We start from the raw sequence: 16,570 nt of genomic DNA on the forward strand, positions 1-16,570 counted from the left end.
GTAACTAGTCCTTCTATCCAAGAGGAACCCTTTACTATGTATCCAATGGTAGGCTGAAATGGTAAAGCAAATTCATTTTGAAAAGTGTTACTGTGTCATTTAAGAGAATTTAAACACCAGCAGCAGAGCAGAGCTTAACATCTGAAACCTCTGAAGTTTGGACTTAACATTGTAAAATAAAATTCTAAGAAAATTTAAATGTAAGAATTAAAGTCTTATAATTTTAAAATCACACTTGGGCTACGCACATGACAAAGCTATGGTCCCTCTTAAAATTAAATATTATTAATGAACAGATATTCATAGCAGCAGTCTGAATTATACCCAGTTAAAAACTGTATATGAAATTGTTTGAGCAAGTTCCAATTCTAGAATTTCCAAACATGATCCAAACCTGAACAAACAGAACAATCTGGGCTGCTGAAAACCGATTCTATACAATTAAACTTCTGCATTTGGGGAGGCATATAGCTGTGTCCAGTCAGTGTAACGGGTATCACTCAGAGGCACCTTTAAGACTGTGTATTGCGTACATCACATTTTACAGGTCATTTCATAGAAGTACCTTAATTAGACTCTTTTTTAACAGAAGGTGCACCTGCAAAGCATAACCAAAAAAAAAAAAAAATCACTCTTCTTGAAATCAAGTGAATTATTTTTGTGCACAAATTGGCATTACCAGTTGCATGTTCAGAGCTATCCTATCAAAAAAATACTGTACCAGCTGAAAACAATGATAGTTATTTAATCAGAAGCCACAAATGTATTACCTATCACTTTTGGAGTGTGTTATGCAACATGACATGGAGTGCTTGTCTATTTGAGATTGTTAAATATATTATGTGGTAAATGAAAGATTGGTTCTTTAGATTTGGCCTGATTAAATCTGTGGCAGAGGCATTTTTTTTGCAATAACTACAATACAGTCGGGAGAAAAAAACCAAAACAAACCAGCTCCAGGAAAACAATGAATTAACTTAAAGAAAAAGTCACTATAAATATTGCTCATTGAGTATTCTAAATTAAAAAGCATGGTGCAAGGAGCCATGCAATTCCCTTAATTTTGTCACTATAAAAGAAAGAAAAGCATCTAAATAATAAGATTCTTATAAACTTCAATACATTAAGAAACCCTTAAAAAGTGGCCAGACTATTAGGGACAACTACTGTCGAAGCTTCAGATGTTAAGTTGCAAGGATGTGGGGACTTCGAGTAAAAAATGAATGAAAAATGATCCCTCAGGCCCCACTGGTCAGATAAAGGCTGGGGAGTGAAGGCGGGTATTCCAGCTCCACCCTACAGGAAATATTGCAAACAAGGCAACTTTACACCTAGACTTTTAAAGAAGTGAAAGGCACCAGCCATTCTTTGAGCCAACAGAAGAAGAAGAGACCTTTCAGAGGAAAGCTCCAGAAGTTGCTTATACAGGACGTATTGACCAGATATGGGCCAAGGTGAGCAAGGGGAAGCCCCTTCTGTGGGGCTGTTTGTGATTTTCTTACGTCCATACCTCCTATTCAGTTCTGAAATGGACACTGAAAGATCACTACTTCTCTAAGGAGTTTTGATCCATGAAATAAAAAGGAGGAGAAAATTCTTTCACCAAGAGTTAGAAGAAGGATTTTCACAGGAATTTTATTTTTTTACATATTGTGCACATGGGAAAAGCAAGCTTCTCAGAATGAGATTTAGGAAAACTAAGTATATTTTCTGATGCAAAAACGTTGTGTTTTGCAAATGGGAAGAAAGGGAAAGTATGCAGCTATTTGACAAGTGCAAACGAGAGACTGACAAATCTTACTTAACGAAAAGAAGTAATGCAGAACTTAAAGAAGGCATCATTGCAAAGGCTGGGGGAGGCCACAGCGAGCAAAGATGGCTGAAACATGAAGTTAAGGCAGAAAGCATACAAGTATTTAGGGGATTTTTTTTTTGGTGGTTTGCTGCAGTGGGTTTTTTTCCTTAAACGCAGAGAATGGATTGACAGCAGCCTTGAGGAGAAGAATTTTTGGGTGCTGGTGGATAAGAAGCTGGACGTGAGCTAGCAATGGGTGCTCACAGCCCAGAAAGCCAACCATATCCTGGGCGGCATCAAAAGTGGCATGGCCAGCAGGGCAAGGGAGGGGATTCTACCCCTCTGCTCTGCTCTCGCGAGACCCCACCTGAAGTCCAGCATTCAGTTCCAGAGTCCTTAGCGTAGGAAGAACACGGATCTGTTGGAGCAAGTCCAGAGGAGGCCACCAAGACGATCCAAGGGCTGGAGCACCTCCCATACAAGGACAGGCTGGGAGAGTTGGGGTTGTTCAGTTTGGAGAAGAGAAGGCTCCAGGGAAACTATATAGCAACCTCCCAGTACCGAAAAGGGCCTACAGGAAAGCTAGGGAGGGGCTCTTTATCAGCAAGTGCAGGGATAGGACGAGGGGGAATGTTTTTCAGCTGAAAGAGGGGAGATTGAGATGAGATATCACGAAAAAATGTTTTCTTGTGAGGGTGGGGAGGCCCTGGCCCAGGCTGCCCCGAGAAGCTGTATCTGCCCTGTCCCTGGAGGTGTTTAAGGCCAGGTTGGATGGGGCTTTGAGTAACCTGATCCATGGGAGGTGTCCCTGCCCATGGCAAGGGGCTTGGAACTGGATGAGATTAAGGTCCCTTCCAGCCCAAACCACTCCATAATTCTAAGATTTATACAAACACAAATTGACCAGTTTAGCAATTATTATAAATGGTCCCGTGTTAGTTTTCCAACCTTGCCAGACATACTACCTTTCTAAAGATAAATCTCAGCCTGTTCTACCACAGATGTGCTTGATTGCTACTTTTCTGAAGATTTTTAAGTAGATGCTTTTCTAAAAAATCAAAGTACATGCTGCTTGCCTGGATACTGTTTAAAAAACCATGTTCCCTTGATCTGAACTGTGACAACATTGCTAACACAACTACTGTAGTTATTTCAAGGCTTGCCTAAACTTGATAAATTTAAGATTATGCTGTCAAAAAATCTTTACCCTAATAAATCTGGTTGAGCATGGGATAATGATGTTTTACTCAATAATGGCACAGGGTAGCAGTGTTCCACTACTAAAGACCACACTCTTTCCTACTCTCTCCAGGGGCGGGGCACAGTAGAGAATAATAAAAATATTCTTTTAAAAGCACACAGTGCCCTTAAAAAAAGGAAAAAAAACCCAACTTCTTTTCGTCTGTACTTCTGTGCTTCACTTAAACCATCGAGCTATCTTCTACTACAGAATCCTCTCTAAGCTGTGATGTCAAAGCCAAAGCAATCTCAGCTGCTTATTCTTGGCCTCTTACATGCTTTTCTGATTTTATTTTAGCACTGGATACACTACTTCTTCTATATTTATTTATGCAGATAATCTCTAACAGTCTATGCAAGGTGGAGCCTCCCTCCAAAAAAAAAAAAAATGCTAACAAATAAATTATTTCTATTTTTGGTGGAATCTTCACAAGGGTACTAGTTACCTGAAGAAAGCAGCATGCAATTCTCAGGAGTCTGTGCTTCTTCCTCCTTGTAAACTGTGCCTGTGCTCCTTCCTCCTTGGATGTACCCTCAAGTTCTCTTGCTCTTCTCACTTTTTGATAGCTGCAACGCAGCCAAGTATCAGCTGGCACCTGAAAGAAAATGCAAGAGATCACCACACAAGTAAATTTTCTAGCAAAGAGTTGACTGTGAGGAGAGGACAACCCTTCACTGTCACCTTCAATGGAATAGAAGAGCCCGGGCAAAACTTAACATTCACTGCAGAAACAGGTATGGCTCCCAACTTCTTTCACAGAAAAAGGAATGCTGCCTCACACATTCTTTTGGCCTGACACTCACTATAGGGCAGCAAGATAACACCCTGGTGGCAACAAGCTAGTTCACAAAGCCATGGAACTGTTCAAGGTTTTGTTGTATTACTCCCATCCCAGCTAGCAGCAATAGCTTCCTTCAGTTTCCAACATATGGCACAAATTCATCTAAGGGGAGGGTTATATCTCTGCTGGGTTTGTTGACAACTATATCTCTATTTTAGCAAGCTGAGAATAAAAATGTTATTTATTTTCCTTACAAGGTCCAAAACCCTCAAAGCCGGCTAAGACCGAGGTCACATTTGGTATCTCCAGCACAGTGAGCAAGGAGAGCTGGAGTGCAGTTCTACAGTCTACCAGTTCCAACTCTGTGAGCATCTCCATTTCCAGCCCACCTAATGCTATCATTGGACGGTACAAGCTGAGCGTTCGAAGTACTGCCAGTGGCAGCTCCTCTTCAGCAAGCCTTGGCACTTTTGTTTTGCTTTTTAACCCTTGGTCTTCAGGTATGAACATGTCAACTTACCCCCAAAAGAACAGAGTTGCTGGTAGTTCATTTGATCTATGTTTCTTTAATACAGAGGCTGAACATTCACCACATAATTTACCAATGAGAAAATAAAATGGTTTAACAGTTTCTTAGGACCTTCTGGTACACAAAATCAGCTGTGTATCATGTACTTACTGGAGAGCTCCTTGCCCTCAAAGATTTAAGTTCTGCTTTTGCCAGAGCTTCCCTACTTCTGCATAAGTTTAGAAGAGCGTCTGGTCTCTGTACAATCAAGAAAAATAGATACATATATCTACCAGCTGCCATCTTCTCCCACATTTGACAGTGTCACACCTCTGCCTTCACTCAGACATCCCCCTCCCCTTTCTCTAATGACAGGAAATCCTGAGTTTCATGATCTGTTTATAACAGCAAGAACAGCAAAGGGTGGATATCTGCCAGCACCCTTATTGATGGAGATGGAGGCTCCCAAGGTTTTGTTTCATTTGGCGTGCTGTGGTTGCACATACCTGTTTTGGCTTTTCAGGTGATGATGTGTTCTTGTCTAACAAGGCCGAGTGTGAGGAATATGTGCTAGAAGAGTTTGGCATCATTTTTGCGGGCAATAAAAATCATATCAACAGCTTTGGATGGAACTTCGGCCAGGTAAACGCCAGTGTTTTCTGCTCTGGTTTTCACATGAACTAAATGACCAGGGCTTGTTTGCTTTTCTAGTTCACTGCAGTCATGCACCTCTGAAGAGCAGGAGTTTGGTACTGAAATCAGAAATCATGCCAAGCCCTGTTATACTGACTAATATGAGGATTTGTAATTGACTAGTCATTGATATGACCTAGGACTCTGAAGTGCAGCTAGCTGGGTAGCAAAGTAGTGTGCAAATGCTGAGAGGGAAATTCCTGCCCTTAAGCTCACTGATTCCAAGTTTGGAAAAGCTCTTTAAGTTCTAACCTTCGCAGTTTGCTAAGGTCACAGTTTTTATATGGTGATTCCTGGCTGAGCACTTCATTCAGTGATTAAAAAAAAAACCCACAAAACACTTATATGGCTCTTCTTATCCTGAGTAATCTGTGTTTCCAAAACACTAACTTATTTCTATAACATAGTTTCAAGAAGATACCCTCAATATTTGCCTTTCCATGTTGGATCGAAGCTTAAACTACCGTCAGGATCCTGTCACAGATGTATCTCACCGAAATGACCCCAAATATCTGGGCCGTGTTCTCAGTGCAATGGTAAGCAACGTTTTTAAAAAGTCCAGACTGCTAACTATTCCTTTAAAGTAGTGAGTGAAAGTAAGCATGAAGACACTTCGCAGAAAATTTTAGGCCACTTGCATGCACCAGAAATGTGAGTCAGAGAAACACCTCAGTGGCCACATGAGCTGAATCTCTTCATCTCATCGGTGGTGTTTCTGATACTTCTCACTTTGCTATCCAGCAGTCAAACCAAAAGCATAAGACATGGGGTGGTATGTTGAGGGACCAGTCTCTTGGAAGTCTAACTTTCCATCCAAAGTGGAACTACAGCAGTACTGTATCAGCTCAGCCACGGATTTGTCAGGCTACCTTGACAATCTCCTTGATTGACAATCTACCTTGACAAATCTGGAGGTTTCGTGGCCTCTGCGGGCGACCGGTCCAGGGCCACACAACTCTCTTAGTGAGGAATTTTTCTCTTATGTCAAACACGATTTTCTCAAACTAAAACTTTCTGCTCTTGCCTCTCGTTACATAACCTCCCAGAACAGGGAAAAGTGGATCTCTGATAACTTAGTGTGTTCCATTCAAGCACTTGTAAGCTGCTATTACTTTCTCCTTATCCCCTTCTTAACCACACTGGACTAGCCCAGTGCTCCCTTCTTCTCCTTGTAGATTGCGTGTTCCAAGCTCCTGCCCATTGTGGTAGCCCACTCTCCTGGGCCCTCTTCAGTGCCTCAACATCCCCTTGAACTGAGGGACCCAAAACCAGAGACAGGATCCCTGGCACAGCCTTGCCAGGGATAACTGAAGAAGGTTAATAGCTTCCCTCAGTCTCCTGGTCATACTTTATCCAGTGAAGCCTAGTGTGGGCTTTCACTTTATGATGACAGAGTGCTGTTGGCTCAAATTCAATCTGGAATTTCCTGTAACTCCCAAGCCCCTTTCAAATGGGCTGCCACTCAGCCAGCTGCTTCCCAGCCTGTACCAATGCAGGTTTTTTTCTGCCCCAAGTTCTGCAATCTACACCTTTTCTTTCTGAACTTCATGAGGTTTCTGTTGACACAGTACCAAAGATTTTCAAGGTGACAATGTCCCATTTGTTGTTTCATCCACTTCCCATAATTTAATGTAAAACTGTCGATAATTCAGGCACATTCTGAATGCTTAGCTGCATGTTGTGCTTTGATGATGCCATTTAAGTCATACAGTGGTAAAGTTGCCATCTCACGCCGGGAAGATGTACTGAAAACTGGTATGTGCATTCTTGCCTGGTGCTATGGTACTTGGGCAGGAGTAACAGTGCTTAAATGCTCTCCATTGCTTGAGAGGACACATATTTTATTTCCCTGAAAAGCTAAGGCTTCTTCCTGAAGTCCAGCTGCATGAAGCAGTGAGTTTTGTCTGCTAAACTGTCATTCAAGGCTTTTCTCCTGCCTGCTCCTCTACCTCTACGGCATCCGTAGTAAACTCTTAATTTACCTCGTCATAAATCCAGTGAATGTTTTTCCAGGTCAATGCCAATGATGACCATGGGGTGCTGCTAGGAAACTGGACTGGAAATTATGATGGCGGGAAAAGTCCAAGCAGCTGGACTGGTAGTGTTGAAATACTGCAAAGCTGGAAGAAATCAGGATTCAAACCTGTTAAATATGGACAATGCTGGGTTTTTGCAGCGGTATTGACTACAGGTATGCTTTATGTCATGTATGTAACCAACACTGCACAGATTCTGTTAAAGGAAGCACTGACAATACTTCCTACATTAAAGTCTTTCAGGACACTAGTAGGTCACGTGAAACTTCATATTCCAGAAATACAGCTTTCTGACTATGGTTTTCTATTGACTCCTTAGTGCTTAGATGTCTGGGGATTCCCACTCGTACAATTACAAACTTCAGCTCTGCCCACGATGCAGACAGAAATCTGCGTGTGGATGAGTTTTATGATGCAGATGGAAATCATTTGGACAGAGCAGCTGACAGTGTATGGTAAGGCTCTACAATATTTAACAGTAGGACCCATCAATGCCTATCAAGTCTTTAGGTGCAGAGTAGATTCTAATGACAAATGCTTTATTACCTTCTAAAAATCTCCTTAAAAACAACTACACAAAATAAAAAAACCTACAAAATAATACTACAAAATGCAGTGTTTTCACTTTTTCTCAGTTAAGCAGACATGAGTTAAAGCAGCAAATTGAAGCCAGGGCAGGCAAAGTTACAGCTATGATGCCAAAGATGACTGAAAATTGGTCGTCTTACACTGGAAATATCACACTTGACTTCGATTAGAACTATACTTCAAAACCAGTTAATGTTACACCACAGAGGTTCAACAGAACCAGCTTTCTTGCTTTTTCTTTTCTTCTTTCCTTTTTTTTTTTTCCTGCAGTGACATCATATGCAGGGAAAATAACTTATTATTAAGCATCAAATGCAATTCAAACAAGCTTGCGTCGAGCAAAGAACAGGTGCAGTCCCTCACTTTTTGCCTTGTTTACTCCCCTTCTTGTTCTGGAACCATTCTAAATATAAGTGATAAGTGTAAATGTAGTATCATGCTGTAAGGAAAATAGCTAAAGCTAAGGAAGTGCATATGCTCAGAACTTCTGGAGGAAAATAGGCTCAAGACATTTTGTATAATTTTACAAATTTGCCTTCTGACCTTGAATATTTATGTCTGTTCCACAATGCAATCCTCAGTTCCCATCTAGTTGATATACTCAGGATCAGAGTGGACATGGTCAGATTCAGGCAAGAACCTATGCAAATTAAGGTCTTTAATACATTTAACTAAGATTACTGATTAATGGATGAGAACAGGAATTTAGAAATACATACTTTGTTCATTCTCACATGTAGGAATTTCCATGTCTGGAATGAAAGCTGGTTTTCCCGCAGTGACCTGGGCCCCTCATACAGTGGATGGCAAGTTCTGGATGCAACTCCCCAAGAAGAAAGTGAAGGTACACAGATTTTAATTCAGGAATACTGATGAAAAATTACAAAATCAGTCTACCTTCAGAGAGAAGGAAAAAAAAGTAAAACTATTGTAAAAGTAATTTCTCATCCTGCTCAGAAATGGAGTGGCAGAAGAGAGAATACTTTATCTATTGCATTAGAAAAGCCTCATATCAGCTGTGGATGCCAAGAAGCAAACTAGACTTCTAGGAGCAGTCCTTCACAGCAATTCCTATATTTCCTCTGTAGGTATCCCGGGCTATTGAAAATCGACAGATACTATAAAGTAAATCAAGTATACCTTCAGAATAAATACACCAGACATAGATGACTGGCCTGGTATGAGGTTCTATGTGGATGAAAAGGCTCAAATGGGACAACAGCACCGGGCAATTCAGGAGTCATTGATAAATATCTGTCTAGTAATCTGCTTACCTTGAAAGAGTTGATTAGGTCTAAATTATTTTTTTCTTGATGCCATAGGAATTTATCAGTGTGGTCCTGCCTCAAGGCATGCCATCAAAGAAGGAGATGTAGATCTGGACTACGACTGCCCATTCGTATTTGCAGAAGTGAATGCAGACTGTATGTACTGGAATTATGACCCTGCAACCAGAAAGAAAACATTAATATTCTCTAAGTCTACCGAAATTGGCCAAGCCATCAGCACAAAGGCAGTTGGCAGAGATGACCGCGTAGATGTCACCAACGATTACAAATATGAAGAAGGTAAATAAAAACATTGATTACATAGCTGCTTCATTCCCAAACACATATAAACTTTAAGATAGAAGTCTCTTGGTGGGCACTTTTGGACATCTACAAGGTAGGAGCAAAATTTTATTCAGTTCTAACAGAAAAGGGAAAAGAAAGTAAAGAGTAAAAAACACTGCCTTGCCCTTTCTGAATTGCTGCTTTGTGGGACCTAAATAAGGCAGGTTCAAATATCTCTGAGGAGAGCATTCATTATTCTGCTCGCCTATTACTAACGTCTACTGGTTGCCTCTGCTTTGTGAGAATTAGTCTACAGCCCCTTTACCTGAAGCAGGCTGAAAGGCCTATTACAGAAACCTAAGCTAAAACAACAGCTAGGCCCAAGAGAAGCAACTCCTTCAAAGGGTCAAACAGCACGTAAAATCATCAGACTTTTAGCTTTGATAGTGCAGAAAAAAGTTACAATCACAAACTGAATTTGCAAGCACAAAGAACGAACATTGCTATTGGAAATATACGTCAGAAAGGTGAAAAGCAGGATAAAGTAGCGCCCAGATAACCAGCTCACATTGTATACTGGCTCTGGCTGGGATGGAGTTAATGTTCTTCAGAGCTGCCTTGCTAAAAGTATAGATAACAGCTCAGCTATCGCTGAGCAGTACTTGCAGTGCTGAGGCTGTGGGAGGGTGAGAGGCTGGGAAGGGAGCCAGCCAGGACAGATGACCCCAACTGACCAAAGGTATATTCCATGCCATATGACTTAGTGCTCAGCAACAAAAGCTCAGCAAAAGGCAGAGGAAAGAAGTAGAGTGGCATTCGTGGTTATGGCATTTGTATTCCCAAGCAACCATTACGTGCATTGAGGCCCTGCTTTCTGGGAAGTGGCTGGACATCTGCCTGCTGATGGGGAGTAATGAATATGTTCTTCTTTTTGCTTTGGTTTCTCTGTTAAACTGTCAGAATCTTGATCCATGAGTCTTCTTGTCTTCCTTCTGTTTCCTCCCCATCCTGTGGGAATAGGAAGTGAGAAGCTGGATGTTTGTCTGCTAGCCAGAGTCAACCCCAACCACAAGGTGCCGTCACCACTCCCTTCTATTAGAGGCCTTTTCTGTACTAGCAAATAAGAATTTACATTTCTAACTGCTACAGTCATAAGAAGGATTAGAAATGGGAAGAGTGAGAAACTTTGGACTTATGATTTTGTGTTACAAAAAGTGTTATTAGAGGGCCACTGACATTACGGACTACAGAGGCTCTAGTCACTTGAAAGTACAGATACTATGTTCTGACAGCTTGTCTCTAGCAGCTGGGGGAAATGAGAGATTCATGTTAACTGCTGAGGATAATTTTCATGGTTCTCTCTGACAGGGTCTAAAAAAGAAAGAGATATTTTTAAAAAAGCCCGTAAGAAGCTGGGACTTGAGGATAAATTTGATCCTACAGCACCAACACAAGAGGAAATCAATCAAAAGCCTGACATCTCAGGGAAGTTCAAGGTGGATGGTCCTTTTGAAGTTGGCAAAGATCTCAATTTAATTCTGATTCTTGCAAACTTACAGTCTGATGCTAAGACTGTTCATGTAAATATGACTGCTTGGAGTACTGTGTACACCAGAAGACCAGTTTATGAGATCTGGAAGGACTCCATATCTGTCACTCTATCTCCTAAGGAAGGTAATTTTTCTAACAACTTTTAATCATAATTGTACAATTGTTCTATCAGTAAATGGGCACTAGAAGTTGGTCAGCTTGGGGGAAATAGCTCTAACAAACTGCAATTTTTAATTTCTATGTAGAAAAAGATGAAAAAAATTACATTGCACTTACATCAAAAAGGCATGTTTCACACCATTATTTCCTTTAGTACTATTCACATTTTGGAAAATGTCTCTAAAGAGTGAAAACAAGATGGTGAGTAAATATGAAGTTTCATTTTAACAAAATTTCATAAAAAAGAGGAAGACAACATAAAAGCACAGAAATCAACTCCACCTAAAAATGTTCTGGTCAATTATGAGGGGCCTTACTGAATGGTAGCAGGACATGGCTAACAGCAGAAACAAGAAACTTGATCCATTAGCACATTAGCATGGAATTAAAGTGTGAGGAGTAGAAACAGCTCTAATAGACCACTAAGCTCCACAGAGAAGAAAGTTTCCCTTGAAGAATTTTTGAGGCATAAAGGACTTAAGATTTTAGGGTTTGTTTTGGTTTGGTTTGTTTAGTTTTTTTTTTCAGATAGAGTTTGATAGCCTTATGGAAGAAATTCTCTACCTAGATATGAGTATTGTTGGAAAGATGAAATCAAGTTACCATTAGGAGCTTGGGTAATAGATATATCTGCCTCTCTAAAGTGAACTGAAAGATCACTGATTCACTACTGATACTATATTGTATTAAGCATAGGCTTTGAGTCACTATGAGAAGCAGAAATAATGTGTCATTTCTTTACTACATAATTTGACTTCTGGAATTGGTATCTATTAGCTTTTTCTAGAGCACTACAAATTGGATGGTCAGTGAAGACAGTTTATCTGCCTAAAAGGGCACTAGAGTCACGCAGGCACGCTGGGGTACCTTCTGCTCACACAGGCTGTGTTAAACCAGTGGCTGAATTCACCAGTCAACAGAGAGTTCTTCCCCAGATCTGATGGCAAGGACCATCCGATATTTTTGTTCTCTTCAAGACATACTCGGTTTGCTAGGATTTGTAGTTAACAAATCTGTTGCTACTGGAGGATTCTAGGAAATTCACATTGCCCCCATTTTCTTGCTTACTTTGTGGGACTATGCATTGGTGACTTGCCATCTTTTCTTGTGTTTTTCATCTGCTGTATAAAGCTGGAAAGTACTCTGAGGTACTTTCAGTACCTCAGTACTTTTCAGTGTTTGCATGCAGCACAGCTACTCTACAGTTCTTCTGAACTTGATGTTTATAGTATGAATGGCCGAAAATGTGGAATTGCCTGGATTCAGAGACAGAGGACATCCCTTCCAAACCATTGGTCCTTGACTTGAATTACAGCATGGAAACTACTGTAAAAACAGATGATTATAACATGCAGATAGGGCTAGGAAAGATAAAATAAATGTAAAGACGTCATTCAGCTCGTGTCAGTATATCATGAGCAAATACAGCACGTCCCATAACAAACTAAGTGGTCCTGGCAAGCTCCTTAAACTCTAGCTGTCTTGTCTTTCAGAGCAACTGGGAGGAAAACAAGCCAGGCAATATAGTAGTAGGGAATGGAAGAGAGATAACATTGAAGAAAGCCTTTTCTTGCTACAGCAAACTGATAGAATTAAGTTTGGCAGTGACAGCTGAAGGCCTTCCTAGTCCCAGATACAGCATAAAAGGAGAACACTAATATTAGTTATGAAACTGTGAGTTTATATAAAGTGCCTATCAATTTTTATATTTTTTTTTCTTTCAGAGAAACAATTTCCCATTAAGATATTGTACCCTGAATATCAACAGAAGCTAACTACAGACAAAATGATCCAGGTAACAGCTTTATGTCATGTAGAAGGTGGGATCCAAGTGCTAGTGCAAAGAGACATCACCCTGGACAATCCTGCCATCGACATACAGGTAAATTGTTGCCCCTTTGCTCTAACTGCAGCAGCAGTGAAAGCGGAAAATGAGCTTTAATAAGCGCTTTCCTCCCTTAAAGAGATGTTCTGATCACATTCTGCCTTTGTCCATCATAGCATCTCATAATCATAGAATCAATACTATCTCCTCTTCTGGTGACCAAGACACCTGAGATAGAAAAGAATACCGAGAACCTCACCTTCCAAGCATTTTCTTTGCACAGGTACTTGGTGAAGCAAAAGTGAATAAAGAAGTGGACGTGGAAGTGATATTTACCAATACTATTGATGTGGAAGTGATGGACTGTTTGCTGCAGGTACAGGGCAATGACCTGCTCAGAGGAATCCTTGAGATAGAGTAAGTATGAAAAATGCCTTCTTCCCATCACTAAGGTTACATGAGCAAGAATGGAGGCATGGATGACTTGGAACTGAACAGTGTGTTGAAACAGCATTTTCTTCTTGCTGTAACTTGGGAGGCCAATCAGTGTAACAAGTCATAATGAATCACACAGCTCTGAACTAGCTCTTCATCTAACCTAGGCTTTGGCTCCATAGTTTGGGAGGGCAAATAATTGCTGTTGTAATTGGAAAGAACTTGTTTTCCTGCCTATGCAGCAGCACTCCACAGTTCCAACAAAAACCACATCATTACCCACGCAGAAGATTCTGCTGAAGCTGCCTATGCAGCCAAATGGGCCAAATGAGCTGACCTTTCCTGCTCTGATCATGGGGCTAACAATAGGATACGCGACTGTTTCTGTCCATACTAAAACCAAATTCTAGCATACATTATTCAGGATTTTTCTTCACTTCATAAAGTGGACTGAGGTGTCAATCTCGGTGATAAGCTTCCTAAACAATTCATGTTTACATTGAACAAATATACATAAGTGTAAAAAGCAGATGCACCAATGTCCTAAACAAAAATAAACACTGATCATTTAAACACAGGTTGTGATCTCAAAGGGTGGTACCTCTAAAAAGTACTACTGCAAGTATGCTTCATGCACGGCTATTCCAGACACAATAAATCACCACTAAGGAGGATAGCTTTTAAAGAACAGACTAAACCATGACTGGCAGCTGCTCCTTAGATGACTGAAGTTACCTTACTAAGGCCTGGAATTTGAACACAGCTGAAATCCATAAGGCAGGCAGGAACAGAATAAGGAAAATGGTGAATATTACAATACAAATTAGGTTTGGTTTGGATTTTTTCAATAATAATAATAAAAAAGTTTTAGCACACTCATTTTTAGGCTCTTGCTTTCAGAACTCTACAAAATAATTCTGTTAGGAGATTATAATAAACAAAGTCAAGAAACTATTACCTGGTGCTGAAATGGTGAATGACAGGACTGAAACAAAACAGGTTCCTCCATTGTAGATCCCAGGCTCCTATTCTTATGCTATGGCAATCTTGTATCTTATGTTGCTCTTTTTCCTTTAGTATTTCACAACTGAAACAGAAATTTTCAGGCTGTGCCCTGCTTTGTACAGATAGAAAATTGCACACAAACTTCAATACATGCGAGAAATGCAGTTATTTCTATAAAATACCTGGGATGTGGGAGTGTGCTCTTTAACTGAATACACACAAGAGTCCAAAAAAAGATACACAGCAACTTAACATTACCATATATACTTGAGCAATCAGGAATGCAACTAGGAACTATCCCATAATTTATAAGCTCTCCTGAGGGAGCAACCCCATTTTGTCTATCATACACATCTCTATCCTCAGGCAAGACAAGACAATATGACAGGGCAAGGCTGTTCGGGAAAACCATTAACATGAGTTTCCAAAAATCACAAAATATTTTGGTATAAAACATTTTAAATTTCGTCCAGAACTTCCTACTATGTAAACACTGACATTTTCTTGGTGCTAAAATCTATTCTAATTCAGGAGTTATTATTAGAGGCTTCCTATTATTCCATTTTACAAATTCAATGATGTGTTTTACACCCTCCGTTCTGCATGAAGTTTTATCTTATGATAGCAGTGTGTCCCACTTCGTGTGCTTACCAGGGTCACTGCAGAATGTGTTCGTGAGTGACCTTAGTGCATGGGTTTGAGTATTTAAATTCCTACCAGAGAGCCGAGTCCTGTATGGTCCTTTCATGGCCATCCTACACTGAACTGATAGGAACTCTTACTTAAGATGAGAGATAGATTAGTGAAGAAACTCAAGCATCACGAGTAAGCCAGTTTTCAGCACATATTTTTCCCTTTGTTTCCTATTTCTAGCGTACCACGACTGAAAGCCGGTGAGAAATCCAGGACAAAGTTTAAACTCACTCCTATTGAGACAGGTCCAAAACATCTACTTGTTAATTTCTCCTGTGATAAATTTCCAGATATCAAGACCTTTAAGATGGTGAATGTGATTGACTAACATGAAGATTTACAATGTATGATCTGTGTGTGTATAAACTGAAAAAAATGATGTAAGAAATCTTGTATAAGAAAGCAGTGAGAAAACTGGCAAAACAAACCCTAATTTCCTGCGATAAGAGGTTCCCAACATCATATCGTTGAAGTTTTAAATCAACATGTAATTTTAAATAAGCTGAGGAACAGCTGATTCTTTATTTACTGTTGTGATTGTCCATGCTATTAAAAAGAGCATCTTCTGTTCAGATATTTGTTTGACTTTTGTCTAGTTTTCTCTGGGAATCATTCTTTCTGACTCCAGATGTCTCTACACAACCATTCATTATCACAGAATCACAGAATAACCAGGTTGGAAGAGACCCACCGGATCACCAAGTCCAACCGTTCCTACCAAACACTAAACCATATCCCTCAGCACCTCGTCCACCCGTGCCTTAAACACCTCCAGGGAAGGTGACTCAACCACCTCCCTGGGCAGCCTGTTCCAGTGCCCAATGACCCTTTCTGTAAATTAATTCATTTTTACACATTCAAAGCCTTCCACAGCGATGTTTCGCCTTACTGCAATCACGATAGTAGAAACTAGCCAGGATGAGTTGCATTATTTATGTCATACAGCCTTGTCTTTTCTTTGCTGCAAAGTGTGTCCTAATTTTTTTTCCTTTCTGGTAAATCACAGTGACCAAATGAGGCATAGGAAATGTTCAAAAGAAATTTAAGCGGTGTCCAATTTTAAAGCCATTTGAAAAACACCATGACATAATTGCCTAGCCCTACACACACGACATTTTGTTCATGCTGATACTCTGCACTTGCTGGAAGTCTTCTTTGGGACTCAAAGGGAGAGTAATCTTAACTCTAAGGGTATTTTAACTTGAGAAGTATTAGGAATTCTTCACTACAGATTGTGTGTCCAGAAGTCATCCTTCAGAGTTCAAGTTTAACAAAACTTAAACCCTTCATGGGAGGACAGGTCCAGGCTAAATGCTGGGCTCCAGGAACAAGTGAACAAGGTGTAGTCCAGCGAGTGACTTGGTTTACGGACATTAATCGTACAATAGTAAGTCAATCGCTGACTGAAAATGATCAATGGAGATGAAGTAAATGGGAAGCTCAAGCATAGCCTTGGATTTAGAATGTAGATATACATTAATGACTTCTTTTTACGTCTCATGTACGCATGAAAACAACCAGACTATGCTGAAGTGAATGGCACTAGCAGAAATAAGAGAAGCTTGTAAATTAAGAGGGAATTAAAAGGAAGGCAACACCCTTCCCCTGCAACGCTCCACACGCACATAGAGTTAATGTGTCTTATTAAATGTTTGTGTACTTGGATAGAGACTCACAGAAGGGATCTTGCAACATTTTTGTGGAAGTT

General features: G+C 40.3%; 2 protein-coding genes across 2 annotated transcripts in view; one reads left to right on the forward strand and one right to left on the reverse strand.

The window, feature by feature from the left end:
* The window catches only part of CCNDBP1 (cyclin D1 binding protein 1), an 86,467-nt gene that overhangs the window by 18,390 nt on the left and 51,507 nt on the right, over positions 1 to 16,570 (reverse strand). The window contains exons 13-17 of the mRNA XM_069872148.1: positions 14,123 to 14,251; positions 11,022 to 11,084; positions 8,357 to 8,510; positions 4,496 to 4,580; positions 3,481 to 3,630 (exon numbers count right to left, since the gene is read on the reverse strand). The gene's annotated coding sequence lies outside the window, so the exon portion shown is untranslated. The remainder of the gene's footprint in view (positions 1 to 3,480; positions 3,631 to 4,495; positions 4,581 to 8,356; positions 8,511 to 11,021; positions 11,085 to 14,122; positions 14,252 to 16,570) is intronic.
* On the forward strand, positions 1,342 to 15,438 carry LOC138728639 (protein-glutamine gamma-glutamyltransferase E-like). Its single transcript, XM_069872145.1, has 13 exons — positions 1,342 to 1,454; positions 3,602 to 3,769; positions 4,074 to 4,316; positions 4,848 to 4,966; positions 5,425 to 5,553; positions 7,031 to 7,208; positions 7,373 to 7,508; positions 8,382 to 8,485; positions 8,964 to 9,209; positions 10,563 to 10,868; positions 12,629 to 12,786; positions 13,013 to 13,146; positions 15,043 to 15,438. The coding sequence occupies exons 1-13, from the start codon at positions 1,445 to 1,447 to the stop codon at positions 15,188 to 15,190; spliced, it is 2,079 nt and encodes a 692-aa protein (XP_069728246.1). The 5' UTR covers positions 1,342 to 1,444; the 3' UTR covers positions 15,191 to 15,438.

The sequence above is a fragment of the Phaenicophaeus curvirostris genome, chromosome 18 (assembly GCF_032191515.1).
Source record: "Phaenicophaeus curvirostris isolate KB17595 chromosome 18, BPBGC_Pcur_1.0, whole genome shotgun sequence".
NCBI lineage: Eukaryota > Metazoa > Chordata > Aves > Cuculiformes > Cuculidae > Phaenicophaeus > Phaenicophaeus curvirostris.

What these genes read in the sequence shown, in the direction of transcription:
- LOC138728639 (XM_069872145.1), top strand. An exon ending in AGAGCAGCTGACAGTGTATG is followed by an intron (nt 7,509 to 8,381) that starts GTAAGGCTCTAC and finishes TCTCACATGTAG; the next exon opens with GAATTTCCATGTCTGGAATG. An exon ending in AGAGGAATCCTTGAGATAGA is followed by an intron (nt 13,147 to 15,042) that starts GTAAGTATGAAA and finishes TCCTATTTCTAG; the next exon opens with CGTACCACGACTGAAAGCCG.